This window comes from Xenopus laevis, chromosome 5L (genome assembly GCF_017654675.1).
Source record: "Xenopus laevis strain J_2021 chromosome 5L, Xenopus_laevis_v10.1, whole genome shotgun sequence".
NCBI classification, from domain to species: Eukaryota; Metazoa; Chordata; class Amphibia; order Anura; family Pipidae; genus Xenopus; species Xenopus laevis.
In genome coordinates this window covers 37,127,440-37,152,984 of record NC_054379.1, presented here as the reverse complement: position 1 = coordinate 37,152,984, position 25,545 = coordinate 37,127,440, and the positions used below count along the sequence as shown (strand labels likewise).

The following is a 25,545-nucleotide window of genomic DNA, read 5'->3' as shown; positions in this document are numbered from 1 at the left end:
ATATATATATATATATATTAGACATGCATCAAATCTAGGATTTATTTTGGGATAATGGGCTCCCCATCACTTTTTTTTGCAAGATTCAGATTTAGTGGAATTCTTATGTTTTCAGCTCGGAGAATTTTATAGGAAGTATATGGGGGGCTGGATATATCCCTGAGGTTTCCTGTTCTATTTAAAGGTTATATAAATAAGGCTCGGCTCTGTTCCTCTTGCATTTATACATGTCATTTCCAGTTTTTTATTTAAATTTGCTAAATGATCTGGATTTAGGCAAGTTAAAGGAGAATTCAACCCGTAACTAAAAAAAATAAAAAACCCTACCCCCCTACCCTCCCGCCCAGCCTAGCTGCCGCCCGGGCAAATGCCCCTAACTTTTTTACTTACCTCTCGGCGGAGATTCAGGGATCGCAGTTCACGGCAGCTATCTTCCTGGTCTTTGTGTCTTCTTCCAGCGCTTCGGCCCATGCGCAGTTATCACAAACCGGTAAATTGCTCCAACTGCGCATGCGCTGCTAGTCTCAGTCTCTGCTTACCGGAGACCCAGAAGATGGCTGCGGTGAACTGCGATCCCTGAATCTGCGCTGAGGGGTAAGTAAAAAGTTTGGGGCATTTGTCCGAGGGGGGCAGCTAGGCTGGGGGAGAGGAGGAGGGAGTGGGGTCTATGTAGGGTAGGGTTTTCTTTTGTTACAGGTTGAGTTCTCCTTTAACATCCTTAAATCCAGATCATTTTGCAAATTGTTGGGCAGATTCTGATCATACTCCCCATAAGTATTCATGGGATTGCATACTACTAAGTAAGTAGGGCAACATCCCCCCAGTCCTTATTGTTAACCCGTGGGTTACCTAGGCCCACTAGGCTGTAGCCCCTGATAACACAGAGAATGCTGCCCAATACAAATATGCCTTATGAATGTATGGACACACCCCATTATACCAAAATCCAACCCCTGATATGCACAAACAGCACCCACTCTCCTGAAAGCACTGCTCCCTTTGTGACCCATGATCTAATTTTGACATCTCTTGGGGCCTCTGACTGGATACTCCCTTGATGCCAAATCTTCTGGGCATGTATGGCAAGGCCGGAGGGGGGGGGGCTGTTTCAACAGATAAATAAATCTGCAGTCCTGGTGGATCAAATATTATCTGTCAGTAGAATGAAAGGAGCTGCAAACTTTCCGTTCTGAGGAACAGAACAATAGAAAAATGATCATAAATGTGTATGGCCACCCAAACCGTATCCGTTCCTTTGGCCCACATACCATATGTATCTTTCTGAGTATGTCCTCCTTAAAGCTAAGATTTTGTCTTGGTCTGATGTTTCTGTTTCCTTTTCTTACAGAATGTCTGTATGATTACTACATCAGTACGAATCATTTCTGAGAATAAAACATTATGTAGATGCAGCTCAATAAAAAAATATGTTCTAATTTACTGTCCTTTCCCCTTTTCTGCATTTAGGAATATTTGCCTGGATTACAGTCAATTTCCTGACAGGTATACCATTTTCTTTAAATCTCTTACATGTTATAAATATTGGATAATAACTAGATTTTGGCTTTCCACCTTTCGTATAACAGCCACAGTTGTAATTTTCTGGGTGCAGATTCTGTGAATAGTAGATTAAAAACAAAGGAGGCCAAAGATCAGAACCACTTTTACGTATGAGTGGTCTCATATTTATGCCAGCAAAATTGAGGCAGACAGTAGTTCAGGTGGGATTTAAGATGTTAATTTTAATTGGTATAATTGTTATAATACCTATTAAACATATTGGATACTTAAAGCCTATATAAAACCTGAAAAATTTATTTCCAAGATATAGACGGCTAATAGAATTACTTTTGCAACAACATATTGGCAAACTATAGTCATATAAAACATTAAAGGCTCCTCCACACAGGCCCCTTCGGCAGGCGTGAACTGGCAAATGCTAGAGGGGCTGCTGTAAATTGACACTAGTCACTATTTATTGGGTCTGTTTGGGCCTCTGTGTACTTGAAATGCCATGCCAACAGAGGCAGAACACATTCTACTGACTTAATGTACGATGACTCTTCTAGCTTTGTTTTTTAAGCAGAGCAACATTATCTTTTATCTTAATAATTTTCCTTGACTATAGATAGTTTAGTAGTTTAAAATAGTCAAGTCAAGTGGATTTTATTGTCATTTCAGCCATATACAGTAAATACAGTACATAGTAGTCTTAAATTGTCTTGGAAATGAAAGAAAATTATGTAAATGGCAAAAGTGCTAAAGCCTAACAACGAATATAACTAAAAATACATATTTTATGTATTGAACTTATTGCACCTGCCTAAAGTTTGAGATTCTCAATGATGATTCAGGACTTCAAACTTGTCACAGGGGGTCACCATCTTGGAAAGTGTCTGTGGGCTCTGAGCAGCTGTTGAGACGCTAAGCTTAGGGGTCGTCACAAATTATGAGGTTGGTCTGGAATATAAGCTTATGCTACAGGGCTGATTATTAAACTCTGATGCTACTTGCACTGTTTTCTGTGCTGCCTTGTATTAATTACTAATCAGCCGTATATTGTGACATTTCTATTCTATGTGTACTGTATATTGTGAGTGGGTCACTAAGCTCAGTAAGTGACAGCAGCACAGAGCATGTGCAGTGAATCAGCAGAAAAGAAGATGGGGAGCTACTGGGGCATCTTTGGTGCCACAAATCTTTTGTCAATTTCCCAGCTGCCCGTGGTCATGTGACTTGTGCCTGCACTTTAGGAGAGAAATGCTTTCTGGCAGGCTGCTGTTTTTCCTTCTCAATGTAACTGAATGTGTCTCAGTGGGACATGGGTTTTTACTATTGAGTGCTATTCTTAGATCTACCAGGCAGCTGTTATCTTGTGTTAGGGAGCTGCTATCTGGTTACCTTCCCATTGTTCTTTTGTTTGGCTGCTGGGGGGGGGGAAAAGGGAGGGGGTGATATCTCTCTAACTTGCAGTACAGCAGTAAAGAGTGATTGAAGTTTATCAGAGCACAAGTCACATGACCACGGGCAGCTGGGAAATTGACAAAATGTCTAGCCCCATGTCAGATTTCAAAATTGAATATAAAAAAATCTGTTTGCTCTTTTGAGAAATGGATTTCAGTGCAGAATTCTGCTGGAGCAGCACTATTAACTGATTAATTTTGAAAAAAATGTTTTTTACCATGACAGTATCCCTTTAAGCTTTAGTTCTCCTTTAAGTTCTCATGGTTTATATTTTCTTTAAAGAATCACACATATGGTATGTTTGTAGCTCAGAGTAATAAAAATGCATATTAATGGTTCATGTTTCCATATGCTGATCAATTAAAAAGTAGGGGAACTGATGTTTGGTCCATAGTAAATAAAACCCCCAACTCACTATACCCAAGTAGCTTGTCTCATTGCTCCCTTAACAGTTTGTTCAGTGCAATATGTTATGCTCCCTGATTTCTCCACTACTTTCCTCTTACTGCTGGCTTTAATCATGATGTTCCTTGTACCCTGGAGCGCGTGGTGACTGAAAGTTTGTGGATTCAAACTGCCAGCGTACAAGAACAAGTCCCAGGGAATCAAAGTATGGTCCTGAAAGTCAAGGAGAAAAATGGGGAAGCATAAATTGTTTCACACAGCTGCTGTATGCAGGAATGAGTACAGGTGTGGGATCCTTTATCCAGAAACCCGTTATCCAGAAAGCTCCAAATTACTCCATTATTAAGAAATAATCCACATTTTTTAAAAACTATTTCTTTTTTCTCTGTAATAATAAAACAGTAGCTTGTACTTGATCCAAACTAAGATATAATTATTTCTTATTGGAAGCAAAATCAGCCTATTGGGTTTATTTAATGTTTACATGATTTTCTAGTAGACTTCAGATATGAAGATCCCAATTACGGAAAGATCCGTTTTCTGGAAAGCCCCAGGTCCCGAGGATTCTGGATAACAGGTCCTATACCTGTACAGCAGCCCTTTGCATTGACATGAAGTCTTATTTATGTCTGTCCTTTCGTGAGTAACTATGGTTCTGGAAGCACATCTATTCACATCCCTGGTATTGTTGGATTGATACTGCAATTTTTTTTTTAACTACACTTATTGCTGAGACTTTACATTGGTATCAGATTACAGCATAATTCAGATGCATATTCACATTATAAGGAAAAGACATTCTAATGTCTGTATCTTTATTTAGGGATATTATTAGTTAGTATGTATAATCTGAACTAAACCATTTTTTCTCTTACATATATAATACTTTTTTTCAGGTAGTCTTAACAACGCTGGAAAGAAACACTCGGGAATGCTTGATCTTGGAGGGGGATCAACACAAATAACATTTTATCCTTACTCAAAGGTAATCTGGGTTCAACAAGCTTTTGTTTTTTCAGCGGCAAAACTATAATTCTCAGCATTCCTCAACAAAAAACAGCAGCTTATTTTTTCCACAGTGTTTGTGAATGATTCTTGTCGGCTAAATAATTTTCTTTGCAATAATTTGTGTAACGGTAATGGTGTAATTAATATAGGATAGACAAACTTTCTTTCTGACATACAACAATCCCTTCACCACAATGTATTTTCTTGATTCTGCTCAGTATAGAGAAATCAGTATACAAGAAACAGCTCAGTCTAATCTTTTCTCACAAAGGCTTATTTGTCATGCAGTTATTTCTTCAATTAATCAATTTTGTGTGTGGGTGACGCATTAAGCATGCCACCTGATCCATCTTGAAAGGAAGCTAAAGCCCTATGTGACAAAAAATAGAATCCCACCCCTGTGCTATCAATTACCTTTCTGTATGTTCCGGCATGATCCTCCTCCTTCAGTCTGGAGGCCAATAAAGTTGGAATATGTAGGTCAATATGCTGTTGCAAAAACTATAGTGGGCTTAGTGTGAGCTTTTTAATAATGCACAATTATTTTTACCTTAGGGTGGGACAAGCAAGTGATAGAGGAAGAAAGACACTACCCCAATATTTTTAGAGCCTTTGAGCAATATGTATAGTTCACAAAACCATCTGTTTTCCAATAGTAAAAGACAAATACAGGTATGGAATTTGTCATCCAGAATGCACTGGGCCTGGAGTTTTCTGGAGGAGTCTTTCCATAAATTGGATCTCTGTACCTTAAATCTATTTAAAAATTATTTAAACATTAAATAAACATGATAGGATAGTTTTGCCTCCAATAAGGGTTAATTATATCTTGCTTGGGATCAAGTACAAGCTACTGTTTTTTTATATTACATAGAAAATGGTAACCATTTTTGAAAATTTTAATCATTTGATTAAAATGGAGTCTATGGAAGATGGCCTTCCTATCATTTGTAGCTTTTTGCTTAATGGGTTTCCGGAAAACAGATCCCATACATGCACTACTGTTTTTGTTTTTAGATTTTAATGTTTCTCCAAATATTAAAGCTTTCAATTGTGATAAAATGCAATAAATCCTTATACAGCCTGGAAAACTAGGTAAATTGACTAAAGGAACATGAGTAATTCCAGGAGATTTTCCATGACAGTTCAAGTGCTGTACTTGAACCGCTTTAGACCTTACAAAATAAATAAAGATTACTTAAACAGAATGGAAAATCACTTAGGCTTATAAGATCTTGAGCATCAATAAAGCGTGAAGCTCTACACTATATCCTGTTTACCTGGCTACCACATCTGCCTTAAAGGAGAACTAAAGCCTAAAAATTAATTTGGCTAAAAATGCCATATTTTATATAATGACCTTATTGCATCAGCCTAAAGTTTCAGATTCTCAATTACAGGAATGATCCAGAAATTCAAACCTGTCACAGGAGGTCACCATCTTGGAAAGTGTCTGTGACACTCACATGCTAAGTGGTTTTGAGTAGCTGTTGAGAAGCTAAGCTAAGGGGTCGTTGCAAATTATCAAGCAGAAAATTCGGTTGGCCTGTAATATAAGCTGATGCTACAGAGCAGATCATTCAATTCTGATGCTAGTTGACACTGATTTCTGTGCTGCCATGTAGTAATTATCTGTATTAATTACTAATCAGAATTATATTACGACATTTGTATTTTACGTGTACTGTATATTGTGAGTGGGTCCCTAAGCTCAGTAAGTGACAGCAGCACAGAGCATGTGCAGTGAATCAGCACTTTACTGATAAAGGGCTGTGGTTGCCTTGGGCTGGTACAGAAGCCCAAAACATAATGTACAACATTTCTAGCTACTTCTTTAGTTGAGCTTTAGTTCTCTTTTAAAACCATTCCCTCAAAATTGAAAGAGCGTGTTGAATTTGCCTCCTCTAGGACAAAAAGTATAGCTGGACAAGGCCAGGTGTTGCCTGTTTATGGATTATAGAAGTAAAGTGAAAATTATTTGGGCATGCAGAAATTGCATCAATTGCTAATTAATGAACCAAAGATTCTATCCTGTAATCCTGTCAAAGAAGCGAGGAGAATTCACCTTAGCTTTCCAGTCAGAATGACCTGTACTGGGAGAGGTTCTCTTATATTCTGGTCACATAAGGATTCCTTAAAGGAGAAGGAAAGGTTAAAACTTAGTAAGCCTTATCAGAAAGATCCATCTAAATATACCAGTAAACCCCCAAAGTAGTGCTGCTCTGAGTCCCCTGTCAACAGAAACACTGCATTTATTTCCTTCTATTGTGTACACATGGGCTTCTGTATCAGACTTCCTGCCTTCAGCTTAAACCTCATTGCCCTGGGCAAGAGCATGCTCAGTTTGCTCCTCTCCCCCCACCCCTCCCTTCTCTACTGTAATCTGAGCCCAGAGCAGGGAAAGACTCAGGCAGGAAGTGATGTCACACCATGTTAATACTGCAGCTCCTATTCTAAACAAACAGAGAGCTTTTTACTCAGGTATGGTAAAACATTCTACAGAATAAATATAGCTTTCTAGCTTGCACTATTGCAGCTAATCTATTGGCAATAAAATGCCTCCGTAGCTTTCCTTCTCCTTTAAGTTTACCTAACAGCTGTAGAAAACCAGAGACCACTTATAAATTGACTTCAACACCAAAAATAAACTCTGCAACATAGGCAGGTATCCCCCTCCACACCAGCAGGCCATGGCATAGATTTACTTCAAATGAGAGGAGACAACCTTGAAACCTGAAACACTGTCCCTCCAAACCATTTTAGTGGTCACTAGATATATGCACTTGAATCCAGAAGTACACATGTAGGCAACACCTCCTACTACATTCCCTTCTGAAGTCCACTTTTCACACTATGGTAGGCAAACCCTACAATATTGGAAATCAATGTTTTGTTAAGGTGAACTACTGCTTATTTCTTTATAAGCCTATTTTATTAAATTCTTTATCATTAGAGTATATAGGGGTTCAGTTCCCTAGAAGATATTGACTGAATAATTGTTAGTAATTCCACTTTGTGTACACTAATAATATTGTGTCTCCTTTTATTTATAGAATACTTTGACAAGTTCCCCGCCTGGATATATGACCAAATTTGAACTCTTTGGCAACACCTACAGTCTTTACTCACATAGGTGAGGCAAAAACAGATATAAATTCAAGACATATGTTATAAAAATACAGTAAAGTTGTTTACCTTTGAATTAACAGTATGTTACAGAGAATGATATTCTTGGACAATGTTGGCAAGTGGTTTGCATTTATTTATTATTTGTAGTTTTTGAATTATTTTAGCCTTTTATTCAGCAGCTCTCCAGTTTTCAATTTTAGCGATCTGGTTGCTAGGATGCAAACTACCCTATGCATTGATATGAATAAGAGAGGGCCCGAGCAATAAAAAATAGCAATAACAAAAAAAACGAGTAGCCTTACAAAGCATTTGTTTTTAGATGGGGTCAGTGACCCCCATTTGACAGCTGGAAAGAGTCGGAAGAAAGCAAATAATGACAAACCTAAACAAAATAAATAATGAAGACCAATTGAAAAGTTGCTTAGAAATGGCCATTCTATAAGATACTATAAGTTCATTTAAAGGTGAACCACCCATTTAATGCTTTCACAAATAGCCTGTTTTATGTGCCAGTGAAAGTTTTCTTTCCACAACCGCTGTGGCAAGACATTATTAAGCAGAGTTGCAGAAGGATTTAATACACTTTGCACCCTCATTGTATATCTTTTATGTAGGATAAAATTGTGTGCAAGGTGCTTGTTGCATTGAAAACCACTAATTGTTATTTTGTGCTTGCTTGGTGAGGCCAACAATCAAGCAGGTATTCGCCCAGTTTGACCAACCACATACTAGGCCAACTTCTAACCTGTCCAATATCTTTTAAATCAGCCGTTCAGGCAATCACGAGGCTCCATAGATGTGCCAATAAGTGGCAAATTGGTCTGGAGGGGCAGAGTAGGAAGCTGTTATCAGCCTGTGTATGGCCACCTTTACATGCTATTCCACTAATTAAATCCATTTGCTTATAAGTACTCTTGATTTTCTGCTCAGGTGCCTACAGGAGACAGGATTGTAGGAAGGATAATGTAACCTAGTTTGCTAAGTAGAGCACATACAGTATCCTTTCTACATAAGAGTATTTTTGACACTATAAAGCCACAGTTTTTGGAGTCACATTTAGGACACACACAAAAATATTTTCTGCAAAATATTTTACGGCAAGGTGTTATGGTCTGTGAATGTCTGGCAGCAGCTTATATCCATTTATTTCATTCCTCAAACTGCATTAAGCAATGTCTTTCTCTGTCCGTAACAGCTATTTGGGATATGGATTGATGTCTGCAAGGCTGGCAATCATGGGAGGAGAAGAGGGAAAACCTTGTAAGTTTCATCTGTAACCTTTCTGTATCTTTATTTGCTTCAAATTGTGTTCAGTCTAAGGAAACGAGATATCAAGCTACTGCTAAATTGTACAATGCTGAGCCAACAGACTTAATCGTAGATATAATCTATATAACTGGGCTCTCGGTATAATTCCATACCTCACCCCACTGAATGACTTCATTATTTAAAATAATTATATTAATATTATATCTGATAAATGTTCTATGTATATAACAAAGCAGGATGGCCTAGGCACGTCCTAGTAGTACAACTGGGATTTTAAGGGTTATAAAATTGACTTTGCTTGTGCATTTTTTTTCATTTTGTACAGTACAAGAAGGAGAACAGTTGGTAACGTCCTGCCTCACACCTGAATTTGTGACTGAGTTTAAACACGCAGAAATAACATACAAGATAAAGGGGCAGAAAAATGGTAACTGTATCTCTCTTAACTGGAAAACTTATAGACATTCTTCTTTCACTTCTCTTTACAGGGAATTTAAACATTCTTTCCTTGTCCTATAGATGAGCCTCTGTTTGTATCATGCTATAAAAGAGTGTTAGCATTGCTTGGTGGTAAAGTTGAACATTCCAAGGAAATACCAAACCTGTTCTTCTATGCATTTTCCTATTACTATGATCGTGCTGTGGACGCTCACTTGATTGGTAAGCTCATATTGCTTATATTCTGCCTGCAGTGCATAATGTTCCAAATGTTTTTCTTTTAACATATTACAGCAGGAGTGCCCATACGTGGGGTCTACTTTTAGTGATGATGTCCCATTATGATCTACATCCATAAAGGCATTTTTAGCATTCTATTCCGTGCAAAATATTACTTAAATATTGAGAAAATCTATGCTGCTATATTTAACAAGTAACAATTTCTTATGTAACCTAAGTGTAATAAATATCTGAATGAGAGCATGAAACAAAATGAAACAGAAGGGTGATTTAGACAAGCTGTTTGCTGATAGTGTCTTGAGATCTACTGATCACCAGCTAAAGGTCTACTGGTAGATCCCGATCTACCATTTGGGCACCCCTGTATTACAGAATGATATAATCATGTATTGTTTATGTACTGTAAGCTGGCATACTATCTATCATGTAATGTTATCCAAGAGACATTTTTAATACTCCAAAATAACACATTCCTTTGAGACAAGATTCTTTAGCAAGTGGTGTGGTTAAAACTGCTCCTTGGAGTGAAAAAGAGAGATGGTGTCCAAAATCTAGACACAGCAGTGAAACTTCCTAGACACGGGGTCCCCAACCTTTTTTACCCATGAGCCACATTCAGATGTAAATGTTGGAGAGCAACACAAGCAAGAAAAAGTTCCTGGGGTTGCCAAATATGGGCTGTGATTGGCAATTTGGTAGCCTCTATGTGGACTGGCAGTCTACATGAGACTCTTTTTGGCAGTACAAATGATTTTTATACAACTAAACCTGACTCCAAGTCAAGAATTCAAAAATAAGTACCTGCTTTGAGGCCCAAATGGAAGCGGGGGATGGTGGTCAGTACGAATTTCAAATTAATTGTGTCCAATTCCTTTACGGTTGCTCTGTGCTACAACTGCTACATGTGATCCAAAATTAGAAGAAGGAAAAGTAACTCCTGCAGAACTACTGCAAATAAACTTTAATTCCGAGTGGTGGCATACACGACATGTTTTGGGTACAATACCCTTTATCAAGTATATGATAAAGGGTATTGTACCTGAAACAAGTTGTGTATGCCACCACTTGGAATGAAAGTTTATTTGCAGTAATTCTGCTGGAGTTCCTTTTCCTTCTTCTAATTTTGGACCTGGTTTGAGGCCACTGGGAACAACATCCAAAGGGGTTGGAGAGCATCATGTTGCTCATGAGCCACTGGTTGGGGACCATTGTCCTAGTGCAGTGATCCCCAACCAGTAGCTCGTGAGCAACATGTTGCTCTCCAACCCCTTGGATGTTGCTCCCAGTGGCCTCAAAGCAGGAGCTTATTTTTTAATTCCAGGCTTGGAGGCAAGTTTTAGTTGTATAAAAACCAGGTGTACTGCCAAACAGAGCCTCAATGTAGTTTAACGATCCACATAGGGGCTACCAAATGGCCAATCACAGACCTTATTTGGCACTCCAAGAACATTTTTCATGCTAGTGTTGCTCCCCAATTGCTTTTATTTCTGAATGTTGCTCACGGGTACAAAAGGTTGGGGACCTTTTTAATGTGTTCTTCCTCTCGGAAAAAAAAAATGTAATGTTTGCTTTTCTCCAGATGCGGAGCTTGGTGGTTCACTAAAAGTTAAAGATTTTGATATGGCGGCAAAGAAAGGTGAGTCTGACTCCCACCCACCCTCAGTCAACCTAAGGAGTAGATATCTTCTTATACTTCATTGGTTGCCAGTGGGAAGTTTAGAATTTTAATTTAAATATCTGTAAATGAATGAAATCCCATTAATTTAATGAACTGATTAAAAGAGAATTATCATTTATGGTTTTTTTTTTAAACATACAAACTAGTGATCCGCTTATAAATTATGGTTTGACCATGATAGCTAGTGATGGGCGAATATATTCGGCAGGCGTGAATTTGCGGCGAATTTCTGTGTTTCAACGCTGGCAAAAAAAAATAAAAAATCTGCGAAAATTTGACAGCGTCAAAAAAATTGGTCGCACGCTGGAAAAGTCGCTTGCATCAAAACCATTGCATCTCAACACTATTCGGATGCCCATTGACTTTACCGCTGGCGTCAAGATTGATGCAAATTCGAGTTTCGCTAATTTTTTGTCTTTTTGTGGGAAATTCGCTGATTTTTCTGCGAAGCAAAACGGGAGAAATTCGCTCATCACCAATGGCGGCTTTACAATATAAATCTGTAAGATGAAGCTGAATGTAATGGCATTCTATTCAGTAAGAATAAAAATACTAAAAAAAGTTAGGAGTTCTGCTGAAGTGCTGGGAAAGTAAATCATCACTAATTAAAAAGCTGATTTTATTAATGTACTGTACAAAATACATATCAGAAAGTCATGCAAGCGACATGATAGACTGGTGAGCCAAGTTTATTGTTAAATTTATTTTTTGCTCTTTCTTTGGATCCTACTGCTAAATGTAATCGAGTTGGAGAGAACCCAATTACCACTATCACTATCTAGTGGTGATAAATAGGTGGTGCCTCTCTATATAAACATTTAAAAACTCTTGTTTTAGAGTGAGTTACCTGTATAACTTTCCCAATAAGCCTGACTGTTCATAACATATAAAAATAGATCATATAGAGTTGTCTCATATAATACAAAAGTGCTTTTGTATGCATTAACATTTGAAAAAATATTATATACATTGTACAGGTATGGAATCCGTTATCCGGAAACCCGTTATCCAGAAAGCTCTGAATTACATCCCACAGTCTCCATTTTAATCAAATACATCACATTTTTAAAAATGATTTCCTTTTTCTCTGTAGTAATAAAACAGTACCTTTTGCTTGATCCCAACTAAGATATAGTTAATCCTTATTGGAGGCAAAACAATCCAAATAATCCAAATTTTATAAAAAATGATTTCCTTTTTCTCTGTATTGATAAAACATTAGCTTGGACTTGATCTAAACTAAGATATAATTAATCCTTATTGGAAGCACAACCAGCCTATTGGGTTTATTAAATGATTACATGATTTGTAGACTTAAGGTATGAAGATCAAAGTTACAGAATGTTCTGTTATCCGGAAAAGCCTTCTGGATAACAGGCCCAATATTTGGTGCATAGAGAAAAAATGTACTTCAACATCAGGTAAGGATGATTTATAGGTGTGTCACATCCCTTTATTATCTATGTGTGTATAGACAGGTATGGGATCCATTATCCGGAAACCCGTTATCCAGAAAGCTCCAAATTACGGAAAGGCCGTCTCCATTTTATCCAAATAATCAACTTTTCTAAAAAACATTTTCTTTTTCTTTGTAATAATAAAACAGTACCTTGTACTTGATCCAAACTAACATATAATTAATCTTTATTGGAGGCAGAACCAGCCTATTGGGTTTATTTCATGTTTACATGATTTTCTAGTAGACTTAAGGTATGAAGATCCACATTATGGAAAGATCCATTATCCGGCAAACCCCAGGTCCTGAGCATTCTGGATAACAGGTCCCATACCTGTACCAGCATTCTTATGTATTTTTGACTCAGTGTGGAAAAGTTAATTTATGGAGTCCTCTTTATGTTGGAAAAAAGTTTAATTTTTTTTTTTTTTTACAGAATGTAAACTTATAGAAGAGGCACCAGGAGAGAACCCGTTCCTTTGTATGGATCTTACATATATCACCCTTCTCCTGCAGGAGTCTGGTTTCCCAATGGAGAAGGAGTTGAAGGTAATGTACATGTTAATATAATTACTTAAAATAGGTGTATCTCAAATTGAATTAAAAGAAATGTAAACCTTTAAAATAATAATTTATTTATTTATAATATAAAATTCCTCTTTTAAGCACGTTTGCATTTCACATTAAATTTATTTTTTATTCCAAATTGATTATCTGTTTATTAACTGCTAAAACAGCGAAACCTCAATTTTACATCCCCTGATTTTAAGATTTCCCACGTTGTGTGGCCCCACCATTACATATATTACATAATGTATTTCCCTGATTTTACACTTATTTTTTAACTGGCCCCCTGAAAAGCATAAAATGGGGTTTCTATTGTATAACGGAATTTTGTAATAACCGCGCCACCTGCGGGTCAGTTCTACCAACTATACAGTGGAGGAGAATATGTTCCAAACGAAAACAGAACTCTTCTGATGTTACTCTGCTCAGGATTGAGTTCAGAAACCTCAGGTGACCTTTTTCATGAGCAGGGCATCAGTAAAGTTCTCTGTTTTGCTTAAGATAATCTCCTCTACTGTACATATGTAAAAACTGACCAGCAAGCAGTGTTACTACAGGTATGGGATCTGTTATCCGGAAACGTATTATCCAGAAAGCGCCAAATTACGGGAAGGCCGTCTCCCGTAGACTTCATTTTAATCAAATAATTCACATTTTTAAAAATGATTTCCTTTTTCTCTGTAATAATAAAACAGTACCCTGTACTTGATCCAATTTAAGATATAATTAATCCTTATTGGAAGCACAACAATCCAACAAGGTTGCTGGCTCTTGGAAAGCAAACCGGTTTCTCTGTTTATGGAGAACTTTTATTGATTATATACCTCCGAATAAGTCACAATTTTGGTTGGGTTTGAATCTACTGTACATTATTGTCTACCAATGAGCTGATGTTGTCTACGATCTTACATGTTTCGAATTGACCCTCCATTTTTTTGAAAAGGCATCGCCCAGCGATTGAAATACTTCATTTAGAGTATACCTACTGGGATTTTCGGATTCCTAATTGAACTATTAACCGAGTCCTTTTACCTGGCTTGAAGGGACTAGGTTTGAATTTGGGATTGCACAAGTTCTTCGATTTATCTTTAGCTAAGCTTTAGCGCCCCCTAACCATTGAATATAACAATCCTATTGCCTTTAATTAATATTTAAATGATTTTTTAGTAGACTTAATGTATGGTGATCCAAATTACAGAAAGCTCCATTATTCGGAAAACCCCAGGTCCCGACCATTCTGGATAACCAGTCCCATACTTGTACAAGATTGCATTAGCAGTTTATAAACGTTGTAAAGGATAAAGAAAAAGTCTTATTTCTTGGGGTGCCAAAAGTTAGTCGTCCCAAGTAATTGCATTTACTTACCTGAAACCCCAGGCCGGTGCACATATTGGGAGAAAACTGCACCAGCCCGGGGTTTCAGGTAAGTAAATGCAATTACTTGGGAACGACTGACTTTTGTCACCCCCAAGTAAAAAGACCTTTCCTTCTCCTTTAATATCTGAATACATTTGCATTTCAACTACTATTTTTTCTATTTTATTTTCTTATCTCTAAACAGCTGGTTAAAAAGATTGACAACGTGGAAACCAGCTGGGCCTTGGGAGCAACATTTTATTATACCAGTATATTGAACAAGCAGCACTCGTGAAACCTTATTTACAGATAAATCTGGGTAAAACAAACTGTGAATCCGGAGAGTACGTGAGCAAACACATAACAATTATAACCGGACATTCAGCAATGAGAACGTTTGGCCAGACTTTAGCACTGGCAGAATATGTGCTATGTTTACACATGGTGGAAAGGAAACTTTTTTTTTTTTTTTAAACGTATTTATTTTTCTGAGGATGGATGGCTAATTAACAAATCTTTAATTGTGTAGGATGTTTACTCTTGTAATGTGTGTGTGGAATTCCAGTGAAGGGAAACTAAACTGAAATAACCAGCAAGGCTTTACTTAACTTGGGATGCTTAGCTATAACTTCTCCTCCTCCTAGGGTTGCCACCTTTTCTGGAAAAAACATACCGGCCTTCCTATATATTATTTTTTTTTTCCTATTAATAACATTGGGATCAACCATAATTTTTACCGGCCAGGAGGAGGTACCTCCTCCCACGGATTCAACTGAAAGCCCTGTGCATTCGAATGGGGCATTGATCCTGACATGGATGAAGTATTACTACTTTAATACTTATTAGGGATGGAACAATCAAAGCTTTGTCTGGAATTTATCCAAATTCCAGCTCTTATTGCTCTGATTTAGGCCAAATCCTTAAAGCAGCCATACCCTGGATGATCTTAAAAGTAACCGATTGATCTGCCCTTAGCTGAAAGGATGAATATTGTACAAAGTGGCCATTCACTTAATACTGTCGTCCCATTATACCATATTTGATGGGCTGAACAAGTTGTAACGGGAAGTGGAGATGCAGTTAATCTCACTTCCTTATCTATCACATGCCATAAATATCCAGACAGTCAGGTAGAAGGGTCAGTAAACCAAACTGCCCGACCAAATCTGGGCATGCATGACCTTGGTATTATGCGGAACCAAAGTCCTGTGACTGTAAAGTGAGGGACATCTGAAGGCAAACATATACTTGTTCACGGATGATGCAATTTTGCGGATTGTGTTTAGATTTGAATATGCAAATTAGGGTTTAGAAGTGGTTCCATATTTGCCCAAATATTTTCTTGAATATTAATTATTTGCCCTTTGGCACATCCCTAAAAATAAGTAGTCTTAAATCATCCATGTATTTTGCCCTAAAACAGGCATAACTTGCAGGGATTCGATTTTTATTTGTACGGGTCTTTCCGTGTTTGCAGATGATAAGGAGGCACGATACTACAGTCCTCAGTCTACTTAAATGACAGATCTGTTCACACAATATGTAGCTACATAGCTCCTATTGCCACTAATTGTAGGGCTGTTGTTGGCTATGATCAGATTTACCTCTGGAAAGAAAGCAATATGGAAGCCCCCTGTCTGTATGTGCAGTTGCTCTATACTTGGGAGTAGGTTTTGTGCACTTAAGCTTTGCACTCTTATATGTAGGAATTAAGTGTAATCAACATTTTTACATGGCAACAAATGTCTCTTAAAAGATAAGGTAACTTTTATGAACTTGTCCTTTCTAGAATAATAACTTGCTCTATCCATGCAGGAAAAATAGATGTACTTCATTCATCCACTGTGTCTACTAGGAAGACACATTTTTAATGGAACCTGGATTGTTGACTGGAATCTAATTCTAATGAATCAAGAGGGTTGCTTTGCCATTAACCTTGTTTAAAGGGGTGTTTTTGATATTCAGTAAGGGTCTTAAAAGTTTAACATGTACAGTGCTTGATGTGTTGTATCCTTTCTGCATCGGAATAGCTGCCCCCCTTCCTTCATGAAGCTCGACTGAGTCTCACTCTTGTGCCTTCTGCTTTGCTTTTACTCACTCCATGATGGATTCGCAAATACTATTTATTCTGTGTCGCAAAATGAATTCTTCTTTGAAAGGACTACCGAGAACTGGAATCCAGCACATTTGCTTTTACATTACAAACGACATTTTTATCTATAAAACGAAAAGGACGAAGTGCCCACAACAGGGTATACTAATTTCTCATCCACTGGCTAATCTCAGGCAATCCAGTCCTAGTATCTCTGTAGTGGTTCTGACTCGAAATAAAGCCATGAAGAACCACATCTTTTTTTCCCACACTTTGTTTGACTATATACCCACAGATGATTTAAGTACCTGCTGTGCATCAAACCGACTTTATTACATGGTAGTGCCCAGATTGTGTTTGATTTATGTTTAAAAAGACTGAATTATGTATAAGCATTCATTTATATATGTTAGTGTGTCTGGAGACCATTCAGAGAGCAAACAAATGCAACACTATAGAAAGCAAGGTTTTATGCACCTAACAGCTGGCGTCTTTGGATTGTATTATTTAGTTTTTTTTCTTTTCTTTTTTTAAAGAACAGAAATAAGAGCAACCCTAGGAGTACATAAAAGAATCTGTATAATTGCATATTGGACTATTCTACTATTTAGTCATAGACTCATAAGCATACTTAAACTCATATCCAACATGTGGAGTATGTTCCAAATGTGAGATTTTAATTGGTGACTGAAAAGGAAAATAGTGGGATTCCCCGAAAAAAGTCTAAAAATCAAAAAATCCTTTATTAGGACATGAAAAGAGGGGCCTAACTCGTTTCATACCTGTTGGGGGCACGTACTCCTAGGCACAAAACATGTTGGGCCCCTCTTTTCATGTCCTAATAAATTATTTTGACTTTTTTGGGGGGGATCGCCCTACTGACATGCACCCTCAGACTGGGGTGGACAGTGAGATTTCCCTATTGACTTCACTTGATCTATGAATTATTGATACATAATTTGGGTGGTACCATTAATTAACTTTTATTTCTATTTTTTTAATTTTTCTGTTTATGGGCTCCAAGCACTTCCCTTTCTCTATTGTCTCCTTTCGGATTTTAAGTGGTGTCCTAATACAAAAACAGCACCAGAGCTCTTAGGATGTTACCTGAACTGGTTGGTTTCTAGAATAAATGTTTGTATCACACTATGTATGTTTATATATTTGTGTTGTGATCTGGGTGTATCATTTCAGGATGTGGAGCAAAGGTGGGACTTAATAATAATCTTTTACAATGCAATCTAAGTGTAAATCTGGTAAATCTTAGCTACAATTCACCAATGTGCCTATGTCAAAACGTGCAGCTTCATGAAAGAATTGTCTGCACTTAGCCGTTACTCACAACTGATGCAGCAAGCTCTTGAGCTAAAATCAGGCCTTAAAATGGCAGTGAAGTGTGTGTGTGTTTGTTTCAGTAGTTTTGCCACTTCTAACAGGGCTTGCATGGGACTTTGATCTTGAGGTCTGTTCTGCCAAATACAGGTATGGCATCCGTTAAATGGAAACCTGTTATCTAGAAAGCTCCAAATTACGGGAATGGCTGTCTCCCATTGACTTCATTATAATCAAATAATCCAGATTTGTAAAATTGATTTCTTTTTTCCCTGTAATAATAAAACAGAACCTCTTACTTGATCCCAACTAAGATAAAATTAATCCTTATTGGAAGCAAAATCAGCCTATTGTGTCTATTTAATGTTTACATGATTTTCCAGTAGACTTAAAGGTATGAAGATCCAAATTACATAAAGATCCATTATCCGGACAACCCCAGGTTCCGAGCATTCTGGATAACAGGTCCCATACCGTTAGATCATGCCAACTTGGTGTCTCTAGAGGAGGGGTGTGATACTTGGCTGGCATCCCCCAACAGCAACATTGTGGCTGAATTCAATGTAAATGAGTCACATGCAGTTAACCACTAAGCTTTACGAGTTATTATGGGTATTTTGAGACCTGTGTAAATGGCACTGACCTGCATAAACTTCCCAGATTACAGGTCTATTTTACTTTTTGCCAGCAGCCATGATGAGTCAACTTCCGTAGACGCGAGCCATGTTTTACTGTTACATCTGTTTCTTTGCAAACTATTTTGTGCCTGAAAGATGTTTGGATGCAACTGTATCGTGGCCAATAAGGAAGAATGGGCTGCATTTTGTCCTACGGTGGAACGTAAGGCCCATGTGCAGGAGCCCTCAGGGATCAAAGCACAATGACATGTATGGGATCTGTTATCTGGAAACCCGTTGTCCAGAAAGCTCTGAATTACAGAAAGCTCATCTCCCGTAGACTCCATACATTGTACTTGATCCAAACTAAGATATAATTAATCCTTATTGGAAGCAAAACCAGCCTATTGGGCTTATTTAATGTTTGTGATTTATAGTAGACTATCCAAACTACGTAAAGATCCATTATCCAGAAAACCCCAGGTCCCGAGCTTTCTAGATAACCGGTCCCATACCTGTAGTCAAATTACACACACAAACTTACACAAACATGCCAGCCATGTAATGACGTTCCTGCTGTAGATCTGCAAGCACTTAAAAGCAATGGATTCTGGTTCTAGTAGTTTTTCTTATATCTCTATACTACTTTTATGTACGTTTCTAAGTTATTGGTCTAACTTTGTAGATGTGTAAAATTTGTAACATATGCCTAACAAAATTGTGTGTGGTTTTTTTTTTAAATGGTTTAAGCCTGATTGTGCAGTAGCAAAGAGTGCACTTGTGTAGATTGTGTATTCAAGGGCTAAGTTGTACCTCAGGACTGCAACACGTGTACTGTAATAAAGACACTGAATGTACTACCTCCGCTGCTTCTTATGTCTTCTTTTAGGGCAATGAACTAGTGATGTTCGGGCCGGGCTGATTCCCGCGGGACCTCGTACGCTCTTTTTCCGGGTCACGACTTTCCAAATGTCGGCTTTCAACTTCCGAGTTGAGCTTTTATAGACACGTGCCTCTTGCCCCGGCCCTTTTGTGACGTCACGGGCGGGTGTAGTGGGAGGGCGGGTGTGGGTCGGGAAACCCGACCCGCACATCACTACAATGAACACCTAAACAAAAGCGGAACCATGGAAAATGATAATTTAAGCATAGTTCTGCCTTTTTATTTTAAGAAATCATCTCAAAGGGGTGGTTCACCTTCAAGTTTTTTTTTTCCTTCTGACTCTTTCCAGCTTTCAAATGGTGGTCACTGACCCCATCTAAAAACAATTGCTCTGTAAGACTACACATTTATTGTTATTGCTACTTTTTTTTTATTTATCTTTTTATTCAGGCCCTCTCTTATTCATATTCCAGTCTCTCATTCAAATCAATGCATGGTTGCTAGGACCCCAACAACCAGTGTTGGACTGGCCCGGCGGGATACCGGGAAAATACCCGGTGGGCCCCGACCCTAGTGGGCCCCGCCGGGCCAGTCCCCCTCTCCCAAACAGTTTTTTAAAAATAATAAAAAAAATGTCAGCGCATAGCAGCGCCGTTTGCGCATGCGCGCCATGCGCCGCTTCCGTTTGCGCATGCGCGCCGTTTGCGCATGCGCGATGCACGGCCTGGGCGCCGAGCAGGGATTCGCCTAACAAGTAGGTAGCGGGGACCAGAGGGGGGCCCTGGACACCAGTCCCGGTGGGCCCCGGACCCCCAGTCCGACCCTGCCAACAACCAGATTTCTGTAGTTGCAAACTGGAAAGTTTCTGATTAAAAAGCTAAATATCTCAAAACCAATTGCAAATTCCCATATAAAAGTCAACTCTCAAGTAGTTTTTAGCTTTGTATAAATTTGTTTAAAGGAGAAGTAAAGTCGTTTAGCACTTGGGGGTGCCAAATGTTACCTGAAACCCTGGGCCGGTGCTGCCATCAGCAGAAAACTGCACTTGGCCTGTGTTATACCAGTGAGCACCACGGAGCGCTTCTCTTCCGGCTTCTTCTTTCTTCAAATTTCCTGGGGCAGACGCATCCGCAGTAGAATGAAATAGCCGACTTTTAAGTTCGACTTTTTAAGAAACAAGAAGAAGCCAGAAGAGGATCTCTCTGTGGTGCTCACTGGTAAAACCCCAGGCCAGTGCAGTTTTCTGCTGATAGGAGCACTGGCCTGTGGTTTCAGGTTAGTAAATACAATCACTTGGGGTGCCTTGGCACTCCCAAGTGCTAAACGACTTTTCTTATCCTTTAAACTTTGTTGCTTTAATAAACCAGCATTTTATATATTCAAGCCATTAGCTTACAATATGTGCTGTCAATATAGGAAGACCGTGACCAGCAACATAGAAGACAATCATGTAGGTGGGGATTGGGGAAGGCAGAGAAGCAGTGGGGAGGCAATTGGGGGAGCCATCGAGGGGCTGACGGCACCTGAGAGATACAGAGTGGAGCCTTGATCCAGAAGTATGTAAAAGGGGTGTGTTGAGCACTGTTTTCTGACTTATTAATCTATATTTGATCCAAAAAGTACAAACACAGAAAGGGATATGATACTTCTATTTCACGTTAATAGCATGTTTTAGTCCATTGTGAAGTGCTATGGTATATGTCCCCTTTAAAGGAAAACTATACCCCCCAAACAATGTAGGTCTCTATAAAAAGATATTGCATAAAACAGCTCATATGTAAAATCCTGCTTCATGTAAATTAACCATTATCATAATAATATACTTTTCTAGTAGTATGTGCCATTGGGTAATCATAAATAGAAAATTGCCATTTTAAAAAATAAGGGCCGCCCCCTGGGATCGTAGGATTCACTACTCACAAACATACCAACAAACCATACATGTTAGGTCACATGAGCCAATTAACAGACAGAGTTGTGTCTTTTGCTTCCACACTTCTTCCTGTTACAGTTGTAGTATTTCTGGTCAGGTGATCTCTGAGACAGCACACAGACCATCACGAAATGGTGGCTCAAGGCAAGAGATGTAAAAGGGCAATATTTACTTAAATATATATTCCAGTTTGGTAAGATTCTTTAATATGCCGCTTAATATGATATGAACTATCTGTTGCTAAAGTGTTCATTTTGGGGGTATAGTTTTCCTTTAAGCAGTGACCTTCGACTAATGACCCTTCAGATAAACTACAATTCTCAGAATCCCAATAACCACTGGATAGCTAGAGCAGGCATGTTCAAAGTCAGGCCCGGGGGCCGATTGTGGCCCATTTTCAATTTTACACTGGCCCTTAGCCTCCATCATGAAATTAATAATAATGCGGCCCTCTAGCACAGTTCAATCAGGAATCTCTTAGCAGTAATATTAAGGCACATTAGTGAAATGATCTGCCACTTGGTCTATACTGCTGCCTGTGTGCTGAAGGTGTTAGTAATAGACACGTACTGGCACATAGTGACGTGCCATTCTTGCATACTTCTTTAGGGCTGAAGGTGCAATAGACGTACTGATGTGCCAGTGAGTAAACTAAAGACGTATGTGAGAGCGGTGCATCACTATGTGCCAGTACGTTTCTATTACTAACAACTTCAGCACGCAGGCAACAGTATAGACCAAGTGGCAGATCATTTCACGAATGTGCCCAAATATTACTACTCTGCGATTCGTTGTTTAAATGAGTAAAATTATGTTAATGGTTCAAAGAATGTCAGGCTGAATGGTCGGCCTCCACACATTTTCATCTTGCCAAATCTGGCCCTCGTTATAAAAAGTTTGGACACCCCTGAGCTCGAGAGATCATAGGCTTAAGAGGTTAAAGGGACTGTGAACCCAACAGTAGGCCAGGTCACTTGATCCATACGACTTTAACCTGTATTTCAAGTGCACAACAGAATCTTTAAAACCATCATAAATGTTCTTATTTGTACACTGTAAGTACAATATACCTACATAGATAGCTAGATTCACACACACACACACATTGTACATCTCACATTTTGGCTTTATTGGAATTTCATAAATAGTAATGGGCAAATTTATTCGCCAGGCATGGATTCACTGTGAATTATCGCACCTGCTAATTTTTTCATGAAACTGCTGCAAAAATGTTATTGCATTTGGACAAAAGAATTGCGCGTGTAAAAATTGTCTGGCCCATAATATATTTTAGCGTGTCAAAATGATTTTGACACCCATTGACTTTAATGCATTTGGACAAAAAAGTCGCAAATGGAAAATTTGTCGCGCATCAAAATTATTTTGACGATTTTTTGTCGTTTTAGCAAATGTTTTCAGAGTTTTGCAAATTTTCCGCCGAAGCGAAACGGGAAACTATTCATAAACAAGAAGACCAGCACACCTTTTTCAGATTTCTTGATCTTTCATCTCTTAGTTGGGTGCAGAATATTCAGGCTGCTGCCAGAAGCCTCCTTAGTAGTGATGGGCCAAAATTTGCGAAACGCATTGAAGTCAATGGGGGTCAAAATTATTTTGACGCAAACGACAATTTTTATATGTGCGATTTTTGTCCAAATACATTAGTCAATGGGCGTCCTAATCATTTCGACGCGTGACAATTTTTATGCGCGTGCTGCGAATATTCGATGCAGTTTCGCCAAAACATTCGCAGGTCGCCACAAAGCTATGCCTCCCGAATTTATTTGCCCATCGCTACTCCTTGGCATGGACGCAAATTTTAGTTTAAACGTTCAATCAGATGTGCCTCCCGTAGAGATCATTATATCACCTTTTCCGCCCCAGTCTTTTCCCCTGCCTTCTCTTTCCTTCCCTAAAAACCAATAAAGTAATTAAGTTACAGATCATGCAAAGGTAAAACAATGAAACCTCAAATCCACGGAAGTACACGCCTCCCTTCCACTTTCCAAAGCTCTACATTCTGAGCCAAGAAAAATGTTAGTGGCCTAAGCAGGAGTGAGTTTCATGTTCAGATATTAACCACAAGGTAATCGGGAGTAAATTATTACACGTTATTCTTTATGGAATTTGTACACGGCTAATTGGATTGGCATAACTAGAAGGTACTGGGCACCATAGCAAATTTGCAAATCTCAAACCATGGGAAAGCGAATCCGTTTTACACACATAAACCGTGTTAAGAAACCTATGCAGAGGTGCCCTATTGTATTATTCTACAATGCAGAGGTTTTATTAAAGGGGTTGTTCACCTTTGAGTTAACTTTTAGTATGATGTATTTCTGATGATATTCTGAGACAATTTGCAATTGGATTTCATTTTTTTATTATTTGTGATTTTTTTTTTAAGTTATTTAGCTTTTTATTCAGCAGCTCTCCAGTTTGCAATTTCATCATCCTGGTTGCTAGGGTCCAAATTACCCCAGCAACTATGCATTGATTTTAATAAGAGACTGCAATGTGAATAGAAGAGGGCTGAATAGAAAGACATTTGTTGCCTTACATAGCATGTGTTTTTTTATAGATGGGGTCAGTGACCAGGAGTAATTATTATTACCCTTTATATAGCGCTATCATAAATCCCAACACTATGCAAAGATTATTATTCACAATAAACCCCACCCCAGTGAAGTTTGCAATCTAAGGTCCCTGGTTTTTATTCAGCAGCTCTCCAGTTTGTAATTTCAGCAATCCGTCTGCTAGCGTACCAATTACCCTAACAACCATGCACTGATGTTAATAAGAGACTTCAATAGGAATAGCAGAGGACCCGAATAAAAAAACAAGTAATAAAAAGTAGCAATAACTACAAATGTGTAGCCTTAAAGAGCATTTGTTTTTATATGGGGTCGATGACACCCATTTGAAAACTGGAAAAAGTCAGAAGCAGAAGGCAAATAATTCAAAAACTATAAAATAGAAAAAATGAAGACCAACTGAATAAGTGCTTAGATGGCTTAGCCAGCTTATAACATATTAAAAGTTAACTTAAAGATGAACTACCCCTTTAACATCATAGGCCAACTTGTCTTTCTCAAACATAACATAAAACAGTGCATAACATAAAAAAAAGACAGAGTGACCAGTTGTGCTGCATATTATAGACTGAGTTTCAGGACACAAATACAATCCCTTTCCCAATAGTCACAGTGCAAAGAAAACAAACACTGCCTATATCCAGATAACACAAGCTGAAACATGTTCCCTCCTCAGCAGGTCTCAAACTGTCAGCCAACATTACCTCCCTCTTCCTCATAATATCATCATAATACTTGTCGTCATATCATAAGCCCTTATCATAAAGTAGCCTTTGACACCAGAGCTGTATTATACATCCAGGGATTTATATGACTGGGGTCAAACAATCCCTGTCCTTGTATAACAGGGACAACAGTGCTAGGGTTATTTATTTTATAATAACAAGCTGGGCCAACTGTTTTATGAAATGCTGGGGCTGGGACCATGCGTGAAAAGGACATCTGCAGAGAAGCGAATTCACGAAAAGGACATCTGCAGAGAAGCAAATTCTTCTTTTTGGGGGGACTTCGCAGCTGGCAAGGAGGAGGGAGTGGGGGATGCCCCAATACATCCCTTTGATAATCTGCTCTCTTTAGATTCAGCCATTAGTGATGGGCGAATTTGCGTAATTTCGCTTCTCTGAAAAATTGGAAACGGCGTAAAATTTGCGAAACGGCCGCGGTGTCTCGTTTTTGACGCCGGCGTCCGTTTTTGACGTCGGTGTCCATTTTTGACGCCGGCTTGCATTTTTTTTTACGCCTGCGCACAATTTTCCTTACAGTAAAAATGATTACCCACCTGGATTATATTTATTATTGGTTTTATAACTATTTATTCTTAATTTATTCATTGTGTTCCCTGGCCAGCCAGTGTTTTAGAGATTATATAATAAATTGTTAATATATTGGTTTTGCAATCCACCTTCTATTTGCTTTTTGTATGTCCTTTTAATAGTGCTTTGGTTACTAAGTCAGCAATGCTGATGCAACTGTGTTTTGCAATACTGCAGTCACTGTCATGAGATGCTGGAACCAATAGATCATATATTGCTAGATGGGCCACTCTGGTATACCAAATTGTGGCCACACCATAGCGTCATACTC

The 25,545-nt window shown here is 38.4% G+C and overlaps 1 protein-coding gene across 1 annotated transcript in view; it reads left to right on the top strand.

Annotated features, from left to right (window-relative positions):
* Positions 1–15,112, top strand: part of entpd6.L (ectonucleoside triphosphate diphosphohydrolase 6 (putative) L homeolog) — a gene marked incomplete at its 5' end in the record, with an annotated part of 34,495 nt that extends 19,383 nt beyond the window's left edge. The window contains 9 exon segments of the mRNA NM_001095685.1: positions 1,468–1,503; positions 4,266–4,354; positions 7,431–7,510; positions 8,702–8,766; positions 9,101–9,202; positions 9,295–9,435; positions 11,033–11,089; positions 13,024–13,136; positions 14,716–15,112. Coding sequence (NP_001089154.1) covers positions 1,468–1,503; positions 4,266–4,354; positions 7,431–7,510; positions 8,702–8,766; positions 9,101–9,202; positions 9,295–9,435; positions 11,033–11,089; positions 13,024–13,136; positions 14,716–14,805 — 773 coding nt within the window. The 3' untranslated portion in view covers positions 14,806–15,112.
* Between the last annotated feature and the right edge of the window lie 10,433 nt (positions 15,113–25,545).